Source organism: Pygocentrus nattereri, chromosome 29 (assembly GCF_015220715.1).
Source record: "Pygocentrus nattereri isolate fPygNat1 chromosome 29, fPygNat1.pri, whole genome shotgun sequence".
In the NCBI taxonomy this organism is placed as follows: Eukaryota; Metazoa; Chordata; class Actinopteri; order Characiformes; family Serrasalmidae; genus Pygocentrus; species Pygocentrus nattereri.
The window spans coordinates 8,212,978-8,227,898 of record NC_051239.1 but is presented as its reverse complement, the minus strand read 5'-3'; the positions used below and the strand labels follow the sequence as shown (position 1 = coordinate 8,227,898).

At 41.3% G+C, this 14,921-nt stretch overlaps 1 protein-coding gene across 1 annotated transcript; it reads right to left on the bottom strand.

Moving 5' to 3' along the window:
• Positions 1-14,864, bottom strand: zgc:152830 (uncharacterized protein LOC767682 homolog). Its single transcript, XM_017719683.2, has 16 exons — positions 14,798-14,864; positions 13,552-13,593; positions 12,456-12,546; positions 11,211-11,359; positions 8,373-8,481; positions 7,954-8,075; positions 6,445-6,544; positions 6,259-6,334; positions 6,071-6,156; positions 5,234-5,338; positions 4,964-5,039; positions 4,432-4,550; positions 1,833-1,916; positions 1,511-1,568; positions 1,191-1,372; positions 1-685 (listed from the first exon to the last, which is right to left on the bottom strand). The coding sequence occupies exons 1-16, from the start codon at positions 14,806-14,808 to the stop codon at positions 554-556; spliced, it is 1,542 nt and encodes a 513-aa protein (XP_017575172.1). The 5' UTR covers positions 14,809-14,864; the 3' UTR covers positions 1-553.
• Positions 14,865-14,921: the final 57 nt, after the last annotated feature.

Sequence of the window (14,921 nt, the reverse complement as noted above, 5' to 3'; positions counted from 1 at the left end):
TTTGCTTGCTAAAAGTGATTTATTTCATAATGTTGAATTCAAACATGTTCATGCTCTTTACTCAGAAAACTCAGTACAGAAAAAAGGATGGATTTACAAACTAGAGCAAAACCCAGCACTGAGCTGTCCCATACACCTTTCCTTAAGACCTTATGAAAGTGAGGCTGAATGCATCAGTATTTAAATGTGCAGAAAGGCTGCGAGGGAAGCGCTCAGACTGGATTCGGCTGAAGACGGAGGACGGCACCGAGCAGAGTTTGGAGGGACGTGACTTTTGATGGATGGAGTGAAAGCATGGAAAAGCAATGGATGGAGATGCTTTGCATGGACAGACAAGAGAGTGAGGAGTGAAAAATATCAAGCTAGTTTTACAGGAACAACTGATTGATGTACCTGATCAAATCAAGGACCTGAGAAGCTTCTGTTAAAGCGAGACATATTGCAGTAAAACTTCTGAATGAGGCCAGACTTCAAATCACTGATCTGGACAAATGCGCTAGGCCAAAACGGAGGGATGTGTGGATAAATGAACAGAAGAATGGAGGGTGGCATCTCAGGGCTGAAGGATGTATTTAGTTGCCATGGCAAGGAGAGGAGCCCCAGTGGGGACTCCTGGGAAGGGCCCACTGGATCCAGCGATGTCAATGTGTGAGTAGGGCAGGGGTCTGTCAGAGTCGACTCCATGCTGAGAGAGAGAGAGAGATCAAGCATGATTAATCATATCAATGATCTAATCATGTCATTATTTCCCCATAATCCTCCTTCAAAACGTCGTGACTTTTGCCTGCCTATAAAACGCCTTCTGGTTTTTGATTAAATCACTGCAGACCAGCAGGGGGAGAAAAATAACATTAACCAATAATTTCATATTTTATTGCTATTATTTATGCACCATTTGTTCATCAGATAAAGTTTCGTAATCCTAACCAGCCCAGTTGGAAGCTGTACAATCCTCCACCTTGGAGAACTAACAATAATGTGAGAACACTGCAGGAGTGTAAGAGCGTATGGGCTGCACAAAATAATGTTTACTAAATGATATGATGATCAAAAAAGTAAAAAAAAAAAAAAAAAAAAAAAAAAAAACCGCAGGGCAATCTTTAACCATGTAAAGCCACTGAACATGCAACAATATAATCCCAGTACTGGGTTTCTGTCCATATTGTGCAACCATGTTTTGTGCAGTCTACCTTGTCCAGTCCAGAGGCCATGATGAGGAAGGCTGCGGGGGTCTGGTGTCCCCTGGGCGTGGCAGAGGAGGGCAGATTATTGGACTGAAGAATGTCCTCATACTCTGACTTTCCTTTGTGGAAATCATAATCCTCCCGGCGGATAGTGGACACTTCAAACAAATCGCCCAGAACCTCGCCCGCTGCAACACACACACACACACACACACACACACACACACACACACACACACACACACACACAAAGAGTCATTACAAACGTCACAATTACATCAGGCAAAACAATCCAGTTAAAAAGCCTTTTGCCTTCTTATACATACCTTTCTGCCACTGTAAGGCATTTTCTGAGCGGTGAGCAGCTCCATTATCCATTATAATCTAATTAGACAGAAATTAATAAGTAAGCAACCAATTCTAACCAATTTTCTTCCATTTCTTCAGGAAATCTTCAGAAAAGCTTTTCAGGAAAATAGCCCAGAACCAAGCCCATCATTAAGTTATTACCATGTCTAATTGTTGGTGGAACCTAGAACGCTAGTTTAAAAACTAATGAGACCAAAGCTATCACACATTTTAAGGTCACTTTAAGGTCATTTTAAGGATATATAATTCCAGTGGAGTTTCAAACATGTATGAACTTACAGAGTAGTTTGGTCCCATGGCTCTGATGGCGTGACCAGTCAGGGTGGCAATGGTAAACAGATGTGGAGACACTTCATTCAGTGCCTGAAGAAAATAAACTCTTATGTGAAACAGTTTAAAGCCCTGTTGAAGCTGCATTTAATAATAAGTAGCACAAACACTAATTTTAATCCAGTATGAATCTGCAGCGTGTGTAGTTTTACAGTGTGACGGTAATAATTGTGGAGCGATTTTAATCCAGTGTGAATCTGCAGCGTGTGTAGTTTTACAGTCTGACGGTAATAATTGTGGAGCGATTTTAATCCAGTATGAATCTGCAGTGTGTAGTTTTACAGTCTGACGGTAATAATTGTGGAGTGATTTTAATCCAGTATGAATCTGCAGTGTGTGTAGTTTTTACAGTCTGACGGTAATAATTGTGGAGCGATTTTAATCCAGTATGAATCTGCAGCGTGTGTAGTTTTTACAGTCTGACGGTAATAATTGTGGAGCGATTTTAATCCAGTATGAATCTGCAGCGTGTGTAGTTTTTACAGTCTGACGGTAATAATTGTGGAGCGATTTTAATCCAGTATGAATCTGCAGCGTGTGTAGTTTTACAGTCTGACGGTAATAATTGTGGAGCGATTTTAATCCAGTATGAATCTGCAGCGTGTGTAGTTTTACAGTCTGACGGTAATAATTGTGGAGCGATTTTAATCCAGTGTGAATCTGCAGCGTGTGTAGTTTTACAGTCTGACGGTAATAATTGTGGAGCGATTTTAATCCAGTGTGAATCTGCAGCGTGTGTAGTTCTACAGTCTGACGGTAATAATTGTGGAGCGATTTTAATCCAGTGTGAATCTGCAGCGTGTGTAGTTTTACAGTCTGACGGTAATAATTGTGGAGCGATTTTAATCCAGTGTGAATCTGCAGCGTGTGTAGTTTTACAGTCTGACGGTAATAATTGTGGAGCGATTTTAATCCAGTGTGAATCTGCAGCGTGTGTAGTTTTACAGTCTGACGGTAATAATTGTGGAGCGATTTTAATCCAGTGTGAATCTGCAGCGTGTGTAGTTCTACAGTCTGACGGTAATAATTGTGGAGCGATTTTAATCCAGTGTGAATCTGCAGCGTGTGTAGTTTTACAGTCTGACGGTAATAATTGTGGAGCGATTTTAATCCAGTGTGAATCTGCAGCGTGTGTAGTTTTACAGTCTGACGGTAATAATTGTGGAGCGATTTTAATCCAGTGTGAATCTGCAGCGTGTGTAGTTTTACAGTCTGACGGTAATAATTGTGGAGCGATTTTAATCCAGTGTGAATCTGCAGCGTGTGTAGTTTTACAGTCTGACGGTAATAATTGTGGAGCGATTTTAATCCAGTGTGAATCTGCAGCGTGTGTAGTTTTACAGTCTGACGGTAATAATTGTGGAGCGATTTTAATCCAGTGTGAATCTGCAGCGTGTGTAGTTTTACAGTCTGACGGTAATAATTGTGGAGCGATTTTAATCCAGTGTGAATCTGCAGTGTGTGTAGTTTTACAGTCTGACGGTAATAATTGTGGAGCGATTTTAATCCAGTGTGAATCTGCAGTGTGTGTAGTTTTACAGTCTGACGGTAATAATTGTGGAGCGATTTTAATCCAGTATGAATCTGCAGTGTGTGTAGTTTTACAGTCTGACGGTAATAATTGTGGAGCGATTTTAATCCAGTGTGAATCTGCAGCGTGTGTAGTTTTACAGTCTGACGGTAATAATTGTGGAGCGATTTTAATCCAGTATGAATCTGCAGTGTGTGTAGCTTTACAGTCTGACGGTAATAATTGTGGAGCGATTTTAATCCAGTATGAATCTGCAGTGTGTGTAGTTTTACAGTCTGACGGTAATAATTGTGGAGTGATTTTAATCCAGTATGAATCTTCAGTGTGTGTAGTTTTACAGTCTGACGGTAATAATTGTGGAGTGATTTTAATCCAGTATGAATCTTCAGTGTGTGTAGTTTTACAGTCTGACGGTAATAATTGTGGAGTGATTTTAATCCAGTATGAATCTGCAGTGTGTGTAGTTTTACAGTCTGACGGTAATAATTGTGGAGTGATTTTAATCCAGTATGAATCTGCAGTGTGTGTGTAGTTTTACAGTCTGATGGTAATAATTGGGGAGTGATTTTAATCCAGTATGAATCTGCAGTGTGTAGTTTTACAGTCTGACGGTAATAATTGTGGAGTGATTTTAATCCAGTATGAATCTGCAGTGTGTGTGTAGTTTTACAGTCTGACGGTAATAATTGTGGAGTGATTTTAATCCAGTATGAATCTGCAGTGTGTAGTTTTACAGTCTGACTGTAATAATTGTGGAGTGATTTTAATCCAGTATGAATCTGCAGCGTGTAGATTTTTAAAAGTCCTGTTCTAAACCACCTCATCCTAATGGAATTACAAAACCTGCTAACAGACACTTCAGAGAAGTTTGTTTGATGTTTTTATTACTAAGCGTCTTGTGGCAATTAGCCAGTCACATCCCACAATTTACATTACACATCCTCCTTTGGGAAAAATATGGCAGCCAAATCCAGCTGAAAACCATAGCAAACTAGCATTTGATGTGTGTGCTCATACCTTCTCCTTCATCTCACAGAGAAGGTCCACCATGACCATCCGGCCTTCGGCATCAGTGTTTCCCACACGCACTCTACGACCCGCTCGGGACACAATCAGTTCATCAGCCACGTAGCAGTCTGAAAAGACACACGTTCTATTACACACAACCCAAGAACATTACAGTCTGCACGCAATGAAAGCTATTTAATGGAGTTCAGTGCCACAGACAGGAAAATACAATATAGTGAAACACCAGTCCGAAAAATTACCTGACTTATTAATTATAAACAAATTATTATTAAACTATTATTAGTAATAAACAAATCAACAAATGTATTTTTAACTCTTAGAAAAGGTGACAGAAATCCCTCGTGTACATTTATGTTGTGATCTTTTTTATTGTTGATCTTTAAAGTCACCTACATCATTTATTTAACGACAATACAGACGTTCGTACTGCGTGAAAACACCATGCCTGGTGTGAAATAATGAGCGTCGGAGTGGTTCAGTATTACCTTTACACTGCATCATGAAATGAACTTAAGCCTACCTGATCCAACGCTGTTGCGCACCATCGCCATGGCACCCACGGCTTTCAGATGTTTGGGCTTCAGTTTGGCTAAAATCTGACAATAAATGCAATCTTATTATTCTCAGCCCCACTATGACCTACTGCACGGCGATATCACAGCACACAAACATGCAGAAACATTTAACAGAAATGGTTTGAACTGAAAACTGATTTTACAGCACTGTGGTTTCGTGTTGTGGAAAAGCACTTTTAACCCTTTAAACTCTATGAGTGTGTAAGTTCAAGTACTTGGAAGAATCCAGCTACAGCAGCAGAGCCACACTTGTCTCTATGCATTCCAGCCATGACCCCTCCAGCCTTAATGTCCGCTCCTCCTGTGTCATAGGTGATGCCCTGCAGGACAGAGCAGCCGCACAGTCAGCAGGATCAAGCACGCAGAGACACACCAAGACCTCAGCGGGGTAATGATTCAAAATGCTTTCCATTCAGTTGACCTTCTGATCATAATGCTGTGATCTGGTTTGATTTGAATGTTATGGTTTGTTTTTGATATAATCTCTTCTCAAAGAACTTTTATTTAATAACGCATTGAACTGCAGCATATTATCACTGTCCAACGTTAGTTTACATTAAAAAAAAGTGTACATAATGTACATAGTGTACAAAGTGTACCAAGAATAGCTGAGCTTGTTTGCATAGGAGTTCTAGTAATTACTGAATAGTAAGCCTTAGTGTGCTATAAGGCCAGGATTTTAAGGGTTAATGTAAAGACATTTTATTCCATTTCTTTTGGTCCATCCATCATAATATTCCCACAATATAAAGGGTATATAAAGGGTAACTTTGGTCAAATAGAAATACTTGGTGTCTTTTAGACAGCGATGATGCGTTCATCAGGCCTTTGGAAAATGACCCAAGATAAACTGATTAAATCACTAAACCTGAAAATGAACAAATATCCAAGCGGAACTTTCAATAAAAACATTATAGAACCAAACACAATATCACTCGACTCTCACGCTGACTGTAGACAAAACCAGTGTATCTGCTGAATCTGTTTTGAGGTGCATTTTTCTGCATTCGCTTTTCATTATTTCATCTGCTAATGGGAAAAATGCTATGTACCTTGCCCACCACCAAAAGGGTCTGCTGAATGGGCCCCTCTCCACAGTACTCAAGGTTAATCACTCTGGCCTGATGACGTGGTATAGCTGCAAAACACACACACATTGTTCCAAGTTTCTTAGTAAAATGTCTATTGAAACACAGTGCAGTGCAAACGGCTTTCAGACGGCTGAGAAACGACATCTTACTATTAGCACATCGATTGACTGCAGCCAGGCAGGGGTATTCTTTCTCCAGAGTGCTCAAATCACTCACTACCTTCACCTGAGAGATACAGAGAGACAGAGAGAATAATAAAGACAGTACTGCATGCCTTAATAATTACTCTCCATTAAGAAACTTCCTGACTCAGCAGTTTGGCGCTCTGTACTTACCTGCACAGGCGAGTTCTTGAAGAGCTCCTTAACGTACTCAGCCACACGGGGTGCAGCCATACGCTCTGGATCAGAGCCACCAATGTCCCGGTACACAAACCTACACAAAGCACACAAACACAGGATGTTTACATGCAAACGCAGGGTCTGACAGAACTGTTGCTGGGTCAGACAAAAACAATTCTCATTAAAAAACAAAACATACATTTTCAGTAAACAGTGTTTATTAAGTAAGGCTCAATTTCAGTAATTTGTCAGAAACTTATTTTAGGAGTGGTTACAATGTTAAACGTGTCTGAAAAATAAATAAAAGAACCATGAATTTCATATAACAGATCTGAAATGTGTTCTCAGTGGAGCTGAACTATCCAGTAAACGCATCACTTCTTCCCTCTTTGTATTTTCAGTTTAACGAGTAAATTGAGTATGTAAGAGGTGAAAGGTACATTATTGTATACGGGTAAAAGAAAAAAAAAAAAAAGTGAGCACTTTGATTAGATAACTGATAAACAGGAGAAACTGAGATGTAAAACAGATTATGTGACTATAGTATTATTCACTGTGTGACGTGGGTCACTTTTCTTCAAAATTCTTTGGCCCTTAAGTGTCCTAGTAGGTAAATGGGTGCTGCTGTTCAGCTCAGTTTCTAGCTTCCATACACTATACGTCCCATCTCCATTCAGTAAAGAGGCTGTCCTCCGTATTTCTTTGTATGTAAGATAGTAGATAGATTTTTAGATGTACTGAAAGATTCTTAACTGAAATGCTGGCAAAAACTAAAAACATCAGGCTAAAAACACTAGAAAACCAAAAAAAGGAAAAACAGAAAAACACTATGTCCCCCAGTTTTCCAGAGGTAAAGAGGGGTTATGAAGATATACTGCTAATAGGAATATGTTGTTAGGGTATGGTGTAAATAGGAATAAAGCACCTGCTGGTGTTGAATGGACATGATGTGACCGAGCTGTCTGAACAAATTCATGGCCTGCAGTGTTTTGTAGTTAATAAAATCAAAAATACAACATATTCTCTGCTTTTGTGTCAAGATGTCATGTTCTCTCGATCACTAAAGGCGATGCTAAGGACACTCTTTGGCAGCCACCTTCTATCTCTTGACTTAGAGAAACTCTGTTATATACCAAGTTGAAAAAAAGTTCAATACAGAATTTCTTAAACAGACAAACATGCAGTCATATTGCTCATATTCATATCCACAGCTTGCTGCATGCTAAGTAGGGAGTGGGACAGTGATGGCAGCAAGCCGAAACACCTACTGAGTCTGGTTTTGGCTTTTTGGTACTTCATGGAATAAAAACGCTGTTTCCTAGACTTTGCTCATCTTTCTTGTAGTGTGTGAGCATCATTACTTCGGTTAATCCGAAATACTACAACAATAAAAAAAACATCAACAGTCATTACCGAGTTTATAACCACTCTTTTCTCATTTAGTAAAAAGTGCTTTTGCAGTTTTCCATAGGAATTTTTTCTTATGTGCAAACGCACACTCACCTGCCACTCTCCAGAGCAGAGGTCAGTTCAGTGACCTGCTCCCCCTGCGACTGCTCCTTCACCCACACACCCAGCACTGCCACCTTATGAGGGGAGGGCTTCACCTCCCTCAGCTCCAATGGCTACAACACAGAGAGAGAGACAGAGAGAGAGAGAGAGACACACACACAGAGAGAGAGAGAGAGAGAGAGAGAGAGAGAGAGAGAGAGAGACACACACAGAGAGAGAGAGAGAGAGAGAGAGAGAGAGAGAGAGAGAGTTATGTCAATAATAGTTCAGTAACAAGGTACAGTAAGAAGTGTCCACCCCTGACGAGGGCTGCCATCTCTTGTGATCTGACACAGTGAAGTTCAGCCCGATTGTTCCTGAACACATAAGAAGTCACACGAGTCACATAAAGGAAACAAAAAGGGCCTCACCATGTAGAGAACTTGTAAAGCCCCCAATGCAGCCACCAATGTGCTCCTCTTATAGCTGCTGTGTGGAGGACACACCAGCAGAGGGCGCTGTATGCCTGCTTTGATTGCCCTGAGGAAACAAAACCAGGAGTTTCAGGCTGGTAACTGAGACGGCGGCTGGTCACCCTTGATTTCCACACAAAGCTACAAAAGCTTAAACAGTGCAGTATTAAATTGCCAAAGTTCTTCCTTAAACAGTGTCAAGCTGCAGTTCTGCAGGGCCACAATCCTGTACTGTCACCCAAACGGTTCAGCTAAATCATATGTGCTTAAAATGTCACTGTACAGTTAAACTAACTTCTCTACACTTTATTACACACAACCTGCACTGTGCTGTGGACCTGCATGCTCAGAGACTGAAACATACGAATTTTGGAACTGAGAGAAATGGTTTAAATATATTTTTGTGCCAGTGCAGGAAAGTCTAAAAAATATAGCATAATAAAGCCCGTCACGTCTTTCTGGCTAATCATAACACACCATAAGTGTGAATCACAAGACAAGTGCTGTTAATTTCTTACTCAGCAGTTTGTTGGAACCAGTCAAAACCTTTTATCGTCTAGGTTCAGTGGTCATCAACCCTTCTGGAGATCTACCCCACTGCATGTCTCTCCTCCAACTCAAATACCAAAGACCTGATCCAGTTAATCACGGACTTCCAAAAGCAAGGAAAGAGTGTTTTGCTAGAGACAAACTCAGAAGACAGATACACCATATGGTCAAAAGTATGTGGAAACCTGACCATCACACCTAGGCTAGGCTCCAGCATTCCAGCTGCCACCGCGTGGAACGTAGGATACACCCTGGACAGGTCACCAGTCCATCGCAGGGCTCCCAAAGAAACAGCTTGAGCTAAAATAACCAAGCTACACTCACTGTTGCCCTCTACAGGTGATAGAGTACCATTCAGATGTTGTGTTCATAAGGTCTATTATGAGTCTCAATAAGTGCATCTCAAATAAATCCCTCCAGCTGGTCCTATGACGACCTCGGGGTCTCATACCAGTTGGCCGTGCCTGGTAAACCCCCCACCAGGAGACATCCAGGGGGCATCCTGATCAGATGCCTGACCCACTTCGACTGGGAGCTCTCAACTGAGAGCAGAGGAAAGCAAGGAGAGTGTGGTGTTAGAGACTCAGAAAACGGATACGCTATATGGTCAAAAGTATGTGGACACGACCATCACACCTATATGAGGTTTTTGGACAATCCTTTTTCTAAAGCCATGGGCATTGATATGGCGCTGTTGTTGCTCCTAGACACTTCCATTTCACAGTAATAGCACTTACAGCTGATGGGGCAGATCTAGCAGGACAGGAATTTCACAAACTGAACTGTGGTCAGGGTAGCATCCTATGGGAACAACATATTAAAGTCACTGAGCTCTTCAGTACGACCTATTTTACTGCCGACGTTTGTCTATGGAGAATGACAAGAGTCACACTGTCCCTTTATGAATATGACTGATGACCCCTGTTATAAGGTCCAGAATCAGGGGTTAATACAGTCACACAGAAACGACAGACAATTGTGAAACATGTCAAGCTGAGGCAATGTGCGAAGGTAAGTTAGGGTTATCTGAGTTAGACAAGATAACATGTTATGAACTAATTACATTGCTGCAGATAGTGACTGCAATATGGCTTGTAATAAATTCAAATGAAATTGGCTATTAAAAATTACAAAGTGCTTGCATAAATGACTGAAATGGTTTGTTGGTCCATGAAAAATGCCTTTAGGTTGGTCATGATAACTGAATTTTTGCTGATTATTCATTTTTATTTAAATAACTTCAACTTTTAACAGTTTAAATTGTCATTGTGCATTGGATGCAACTTCTATAGTGCAAGCATAAAGTGACCAAACTGCCTGATTAGCTTCTTTTTTGCTTTTTAGCTATGGACACTTTGCAGCTCCCAAAGAAACAGCTTGAGATAAAATAAACAAGCAAACTGTTGCACTCTACAGATGGAGTGCCATTCAGAAGTTGTTGTTTTAATAAGGCCAATTGTGAGTCTCAATAAATGCATTGGAGATCAACTTGGAGATATAATCCCTCCAGCTGGTCCTATGACGACCTTGGGGTCTCATACCAGTTGGCCGTGACTGGTAAACCCCCACCGGGAGACATCTAGTGAGCATCCTGATCAGATGCCTGACCCACTTCGACTGGGAGCTCTCAACTGAGAGCAGTAGCAGCTCTACTCTGAGCTCCTCCCAGATGTCTGAGCTACCCACTTTTTCAAGTAGAGCATAGCCCACCATCCTGCGAAGAAAGCTCTTTTCCAACACTTGTATCCACAATCTTATTCTTTTCGTCACTACTCAAAGCCCATGACCATAGGTGAAGGTTGGGATGTAGACTGACCGTTAAACAGGGAGCTTTCCCTTGTGGCTCAGCCCCCTCTTCAACACTACAGTTCAGTACAGTGACAGCTTTAATTTTGCTGCCTGTCCCAGCCTGCAGCTGATCTCACGATCCCTCTTCCCATCACATGTGAACAAGACCCTGAGATACATAAACTCCCCTACCTGGAGCAGGCATACCATCCTTTCCAGTATAAACATATGACTGTGAAATCTAATGACTGGGGAGTGCAATCAGGTGAATACGTAATAATTGTGACAGGCCTATTTGCTTTGATTTATGAAAGACCCACAGACTGGTCAATGTTCACAGCACAAAATACCACATATGGTAGCCCCCTGTGATTTCAATATTGCAAAGCCTAGATTGCAATAACAATGATCAAATCATATACTGGGCAGAGTTCAGCTAGAGCTCGCTGCCTTACTGACCTCTTAATTCCGTTTCCAGCAGCATCACTGAATCGTCTCACGTCATCATAGTCCCGATTGACTGGTCCAGTGGGGGCAAACACCAGTCTGTTACCTGGTAAGTTAGGAACCTTTAGGACGACCACTTCCTCTCCCAGCCCACTGTCCACCTGCAGAAGAGAAAGGCATGGTGGTAGATGAATAATACTGCACTGAAGCAGGGTGGTGATTCAATTACATTATTTACTCATTTTAGTCAATGCCCGTTCCAGTAGGTAGCTTGGTCTCCCTCTATCACATGCTATTAAGCTGCAAGTGGGAACTTTAGCACATGCTTCTCCAAAGACACATGAAGCTCCACCCAAACTGCTGCTAAAGCAATGTCACTGTTCAACATGCTTGGAGGAGAACACCAGCCGCCAAATCTGTTATCAGCCAACAGATGCTCAAGTTCACTAGCCTCATGCTGAGTCAGGGAGGCAGGAGACGGAAGCAAAGCTTTCGACCAAACAGCACGAGGCTCATTATGCTCTCCTGGACTGCCTGACATGAATGGCTGTGGCTTAGCCAGGGACTGAGACACCAATACTATCTGATAAAGTATGCACTCACTCTTTGGGCTAAAATAAAGCTACGTTCACATTACAAGCCTCATTGCTCAAATCCGATCTCTCTGACAGGATAGTTTACACTCGTTTAGGTAAGCGACTCAAATCTATCATTAATGTGAACAAACCGGCGTCCTGAAATGACCAGCATGTGCACATCCTACATGAATTCTGATCTGAGCATCACATTAAGGTCGCTTGGCCACAAATGGGATACGTAAGCAATCGAGAAACACATATGAAAGTGGCTCAGGTCAGATTTGAAAACATCAGACTTGCGTGTCCACACAGCCCTGAAAACATCAGATCTGACTCCCATTAGGGCAAAAAAAATCTGATTTGTACCACTTTACTGGTAATGTGAACGCAGTCCAAGTGTCTCTTCGGCTATTTTGTCAGAAACAGTCACATGTGCATTTACTGTACTGTAGTACTGGATTGTACCAAAATAAACAAATGGGCTCACATCATGTAGATATTTCGATTTTGTTTTCTAAAGAATTCTAATGCTTTTCTAGAATCAGAGTTAACTGAACTAGTTCGGAAATCAGTGGCACGTCTCCTCCCCGTTTTATTCTGCTTCTCCTGTGCGATTTCTCTAGTTCACAAAACCAGCCCAAAAAACTAAGTAAAGCTCTTGCGTGCATTTTCAACTTACTGCTCCATAGTCCTGCAGGGGATCTTTCAGACCCTCCAGCTCTTTGGGGAGACTGTCAATGTTCTGAGTCACCAGAAGGATGCCATCATAACTGGGAGGAACAGAGACAAACAGCACAGCGTGGGTCACATCACTCCCTTCTTCACTCTACAGCTCATGTTAATATCGGCTTGAAGCAGAGAGTAAATAACAGCTTTAAACTTGCATCAAAAACCTGCAGCTTCATCAGCAAGAACTACTACATTATTAATCAATGAATAGATGTGGACAGGAAGATCAGAGTGGAAGTGTGGGGGCTGTTAATGGGGTAACTGTGGAACTAAGGCTGCATGATATGGACACAGTTCTAGCATTGCGATATTTTGCAAAATATAGCGATCGCAATACTCCTTTTAATGCATTAAAAATACAGTGAACAAACAAGGTGACGGTTAAATACTGGGGTGAATAAAATCATTGACTTTTGTTGTACTACATGCAGGGATGGGCAATATAACAATATTGATCATTATGGGGATAAATTATATAAAATATCACAACCCTGAACAACTGCATGTTTCATTAAAAAGCATAATCTGTCCTGTTTAACTGTATGTTGTGCATAAGAATCACTGCATTCACATTTTTGATGGTATTTTATTTAATGTGGCACAACTGGTCTTTTTTTGTCTGTTCCAATTCATCAAAAAAAACGAAATATCACGATGCAGATCAGGCATCATGAAAACTTCTCAGTATCGTAATGGAATTTTTGTGCCACCCTGAGTACATGAAGATTTCGATTCTTCTTCACAGCCCCAGACTCACCCATCTGGAGCGGTGATTGGTCAGGATGACCAGAGCACACAGTAAAATACGCTGTAATTGGTTAGAGGGCTCCTTTACATATCGCAGCTTCTACCATAGCAGTGCCGCGAAGGCAGGACCAATTTGTGCAGCTCTGTGCAGAACTTAGTGGGGCAGTAAGTCAACAGTCACTGGAGGCGAGTCTTTATACAGCCATCATTCACTACTGATCTGATAGCTGAGGGTGAAGTCTAAAGTGCAGGCGGTTATGAAACAATCAGTAACAGATTTTGCTCTGTACTTTACTCACTTTGGGTCCTTGTAATCAGTGGTCCACTGGACGGGCTGGACACTAGAGGGGCAAAGAGTAAAGAAAGGCATTTTATGTTATGCTGTAGGCCACATTTCTGCAGATAAAATGTAAAAGAATAAATAAAAACATTAAAGTCACGCACAGAGGCCTTGTTATAAAACACTGAGCAAGGCTATAGGAGAAAAATCTCAATACGTAACTCCAACATATTTCCTCAGCCTCCAACTTGTTCGCATATTCTGCCTCAGGCGTCAGGACAGTATTAAGATCCTAGATGCTCTAACGCGCATCTGCAGTGCAGACTGACTTCTTGTGGTAGCTCACTTCAATCACATTAACTTAAAGGGGAACCACAACACTTCTACATACAAAACTGGATAAGGTGTAAACAGAGTCATTCTGAGTGGTTTGGTGTGAAATGGTCCGTTCTAGAGAAGCTTGGAGTCAAATTTGTTTACAGTGGTGGTGATAGGAACCAGAGATCCACCTCTAAAAGCTCCCACATGGCATATTATTATATGGTTATGGATGTCTGAGACACTGATTTGTGATAAGCTTCTGGCTAAAATGTATTTTTTTATTTTTAATCCATTTATGGTGAAGAGACATATGAAAGACGTTGTAAAACAAAAAAACAGTCCCCAAAGAAAACTTCTTTTTCAGATTTATGACTATTTACCAGAAGTGAACAGCAGGTTCACTGGTGGTTCTGGACAGTAAATAAAAGGACTATATCTGTGTTGTAGACATTGGGACCCCTGGTTCCTGTTCCTAAGAGTCTAAGCTTTTCTACAGCGAACCAGTTCACATCCAAACCACTTTGAATGACCACGTTCACATCTGAAGGACTGAATTACTCAGAAATTTGGTGGAGTGTAAGTCTACAGCAAAACAGGAAACAGAACTGCTGACAGCATCAACTAAAAATCTCAGGAGACAACCGAGGAAATTAAACTAAGCCTCTAAAAACCGACAGGAACGATGTTCAAGCTCAGATGGTCAATTCTTTCACCAAACAACAAAAACGGAGCAAGAGGATTATAAAAGATTAGCAACAGAAGAGAAACAGCCTCAGCCCGGCAATCAGGGCAAAACAAAGCTTAAAATACAATAAAACCGCTGCTCACAACTCAACAAAACCTTCAGAAGCGATCGTGAGGATACACGTTAAACGAAACTGCATTAAAAAACCTAGTTTTCAATAAAATCGACCGTTTTTACGTCTTAAAAGTGATGACGGTACCTCAAAGACATCTCGACCGCGCTCTTCCCTTCTGGACCGAATCAGCGATCAGCTGATATAACTAGCAAGACGCGGATCACGTGACTTCGCTGACGTTCCCCGCGACTGTGGGATTTGTAGTTTT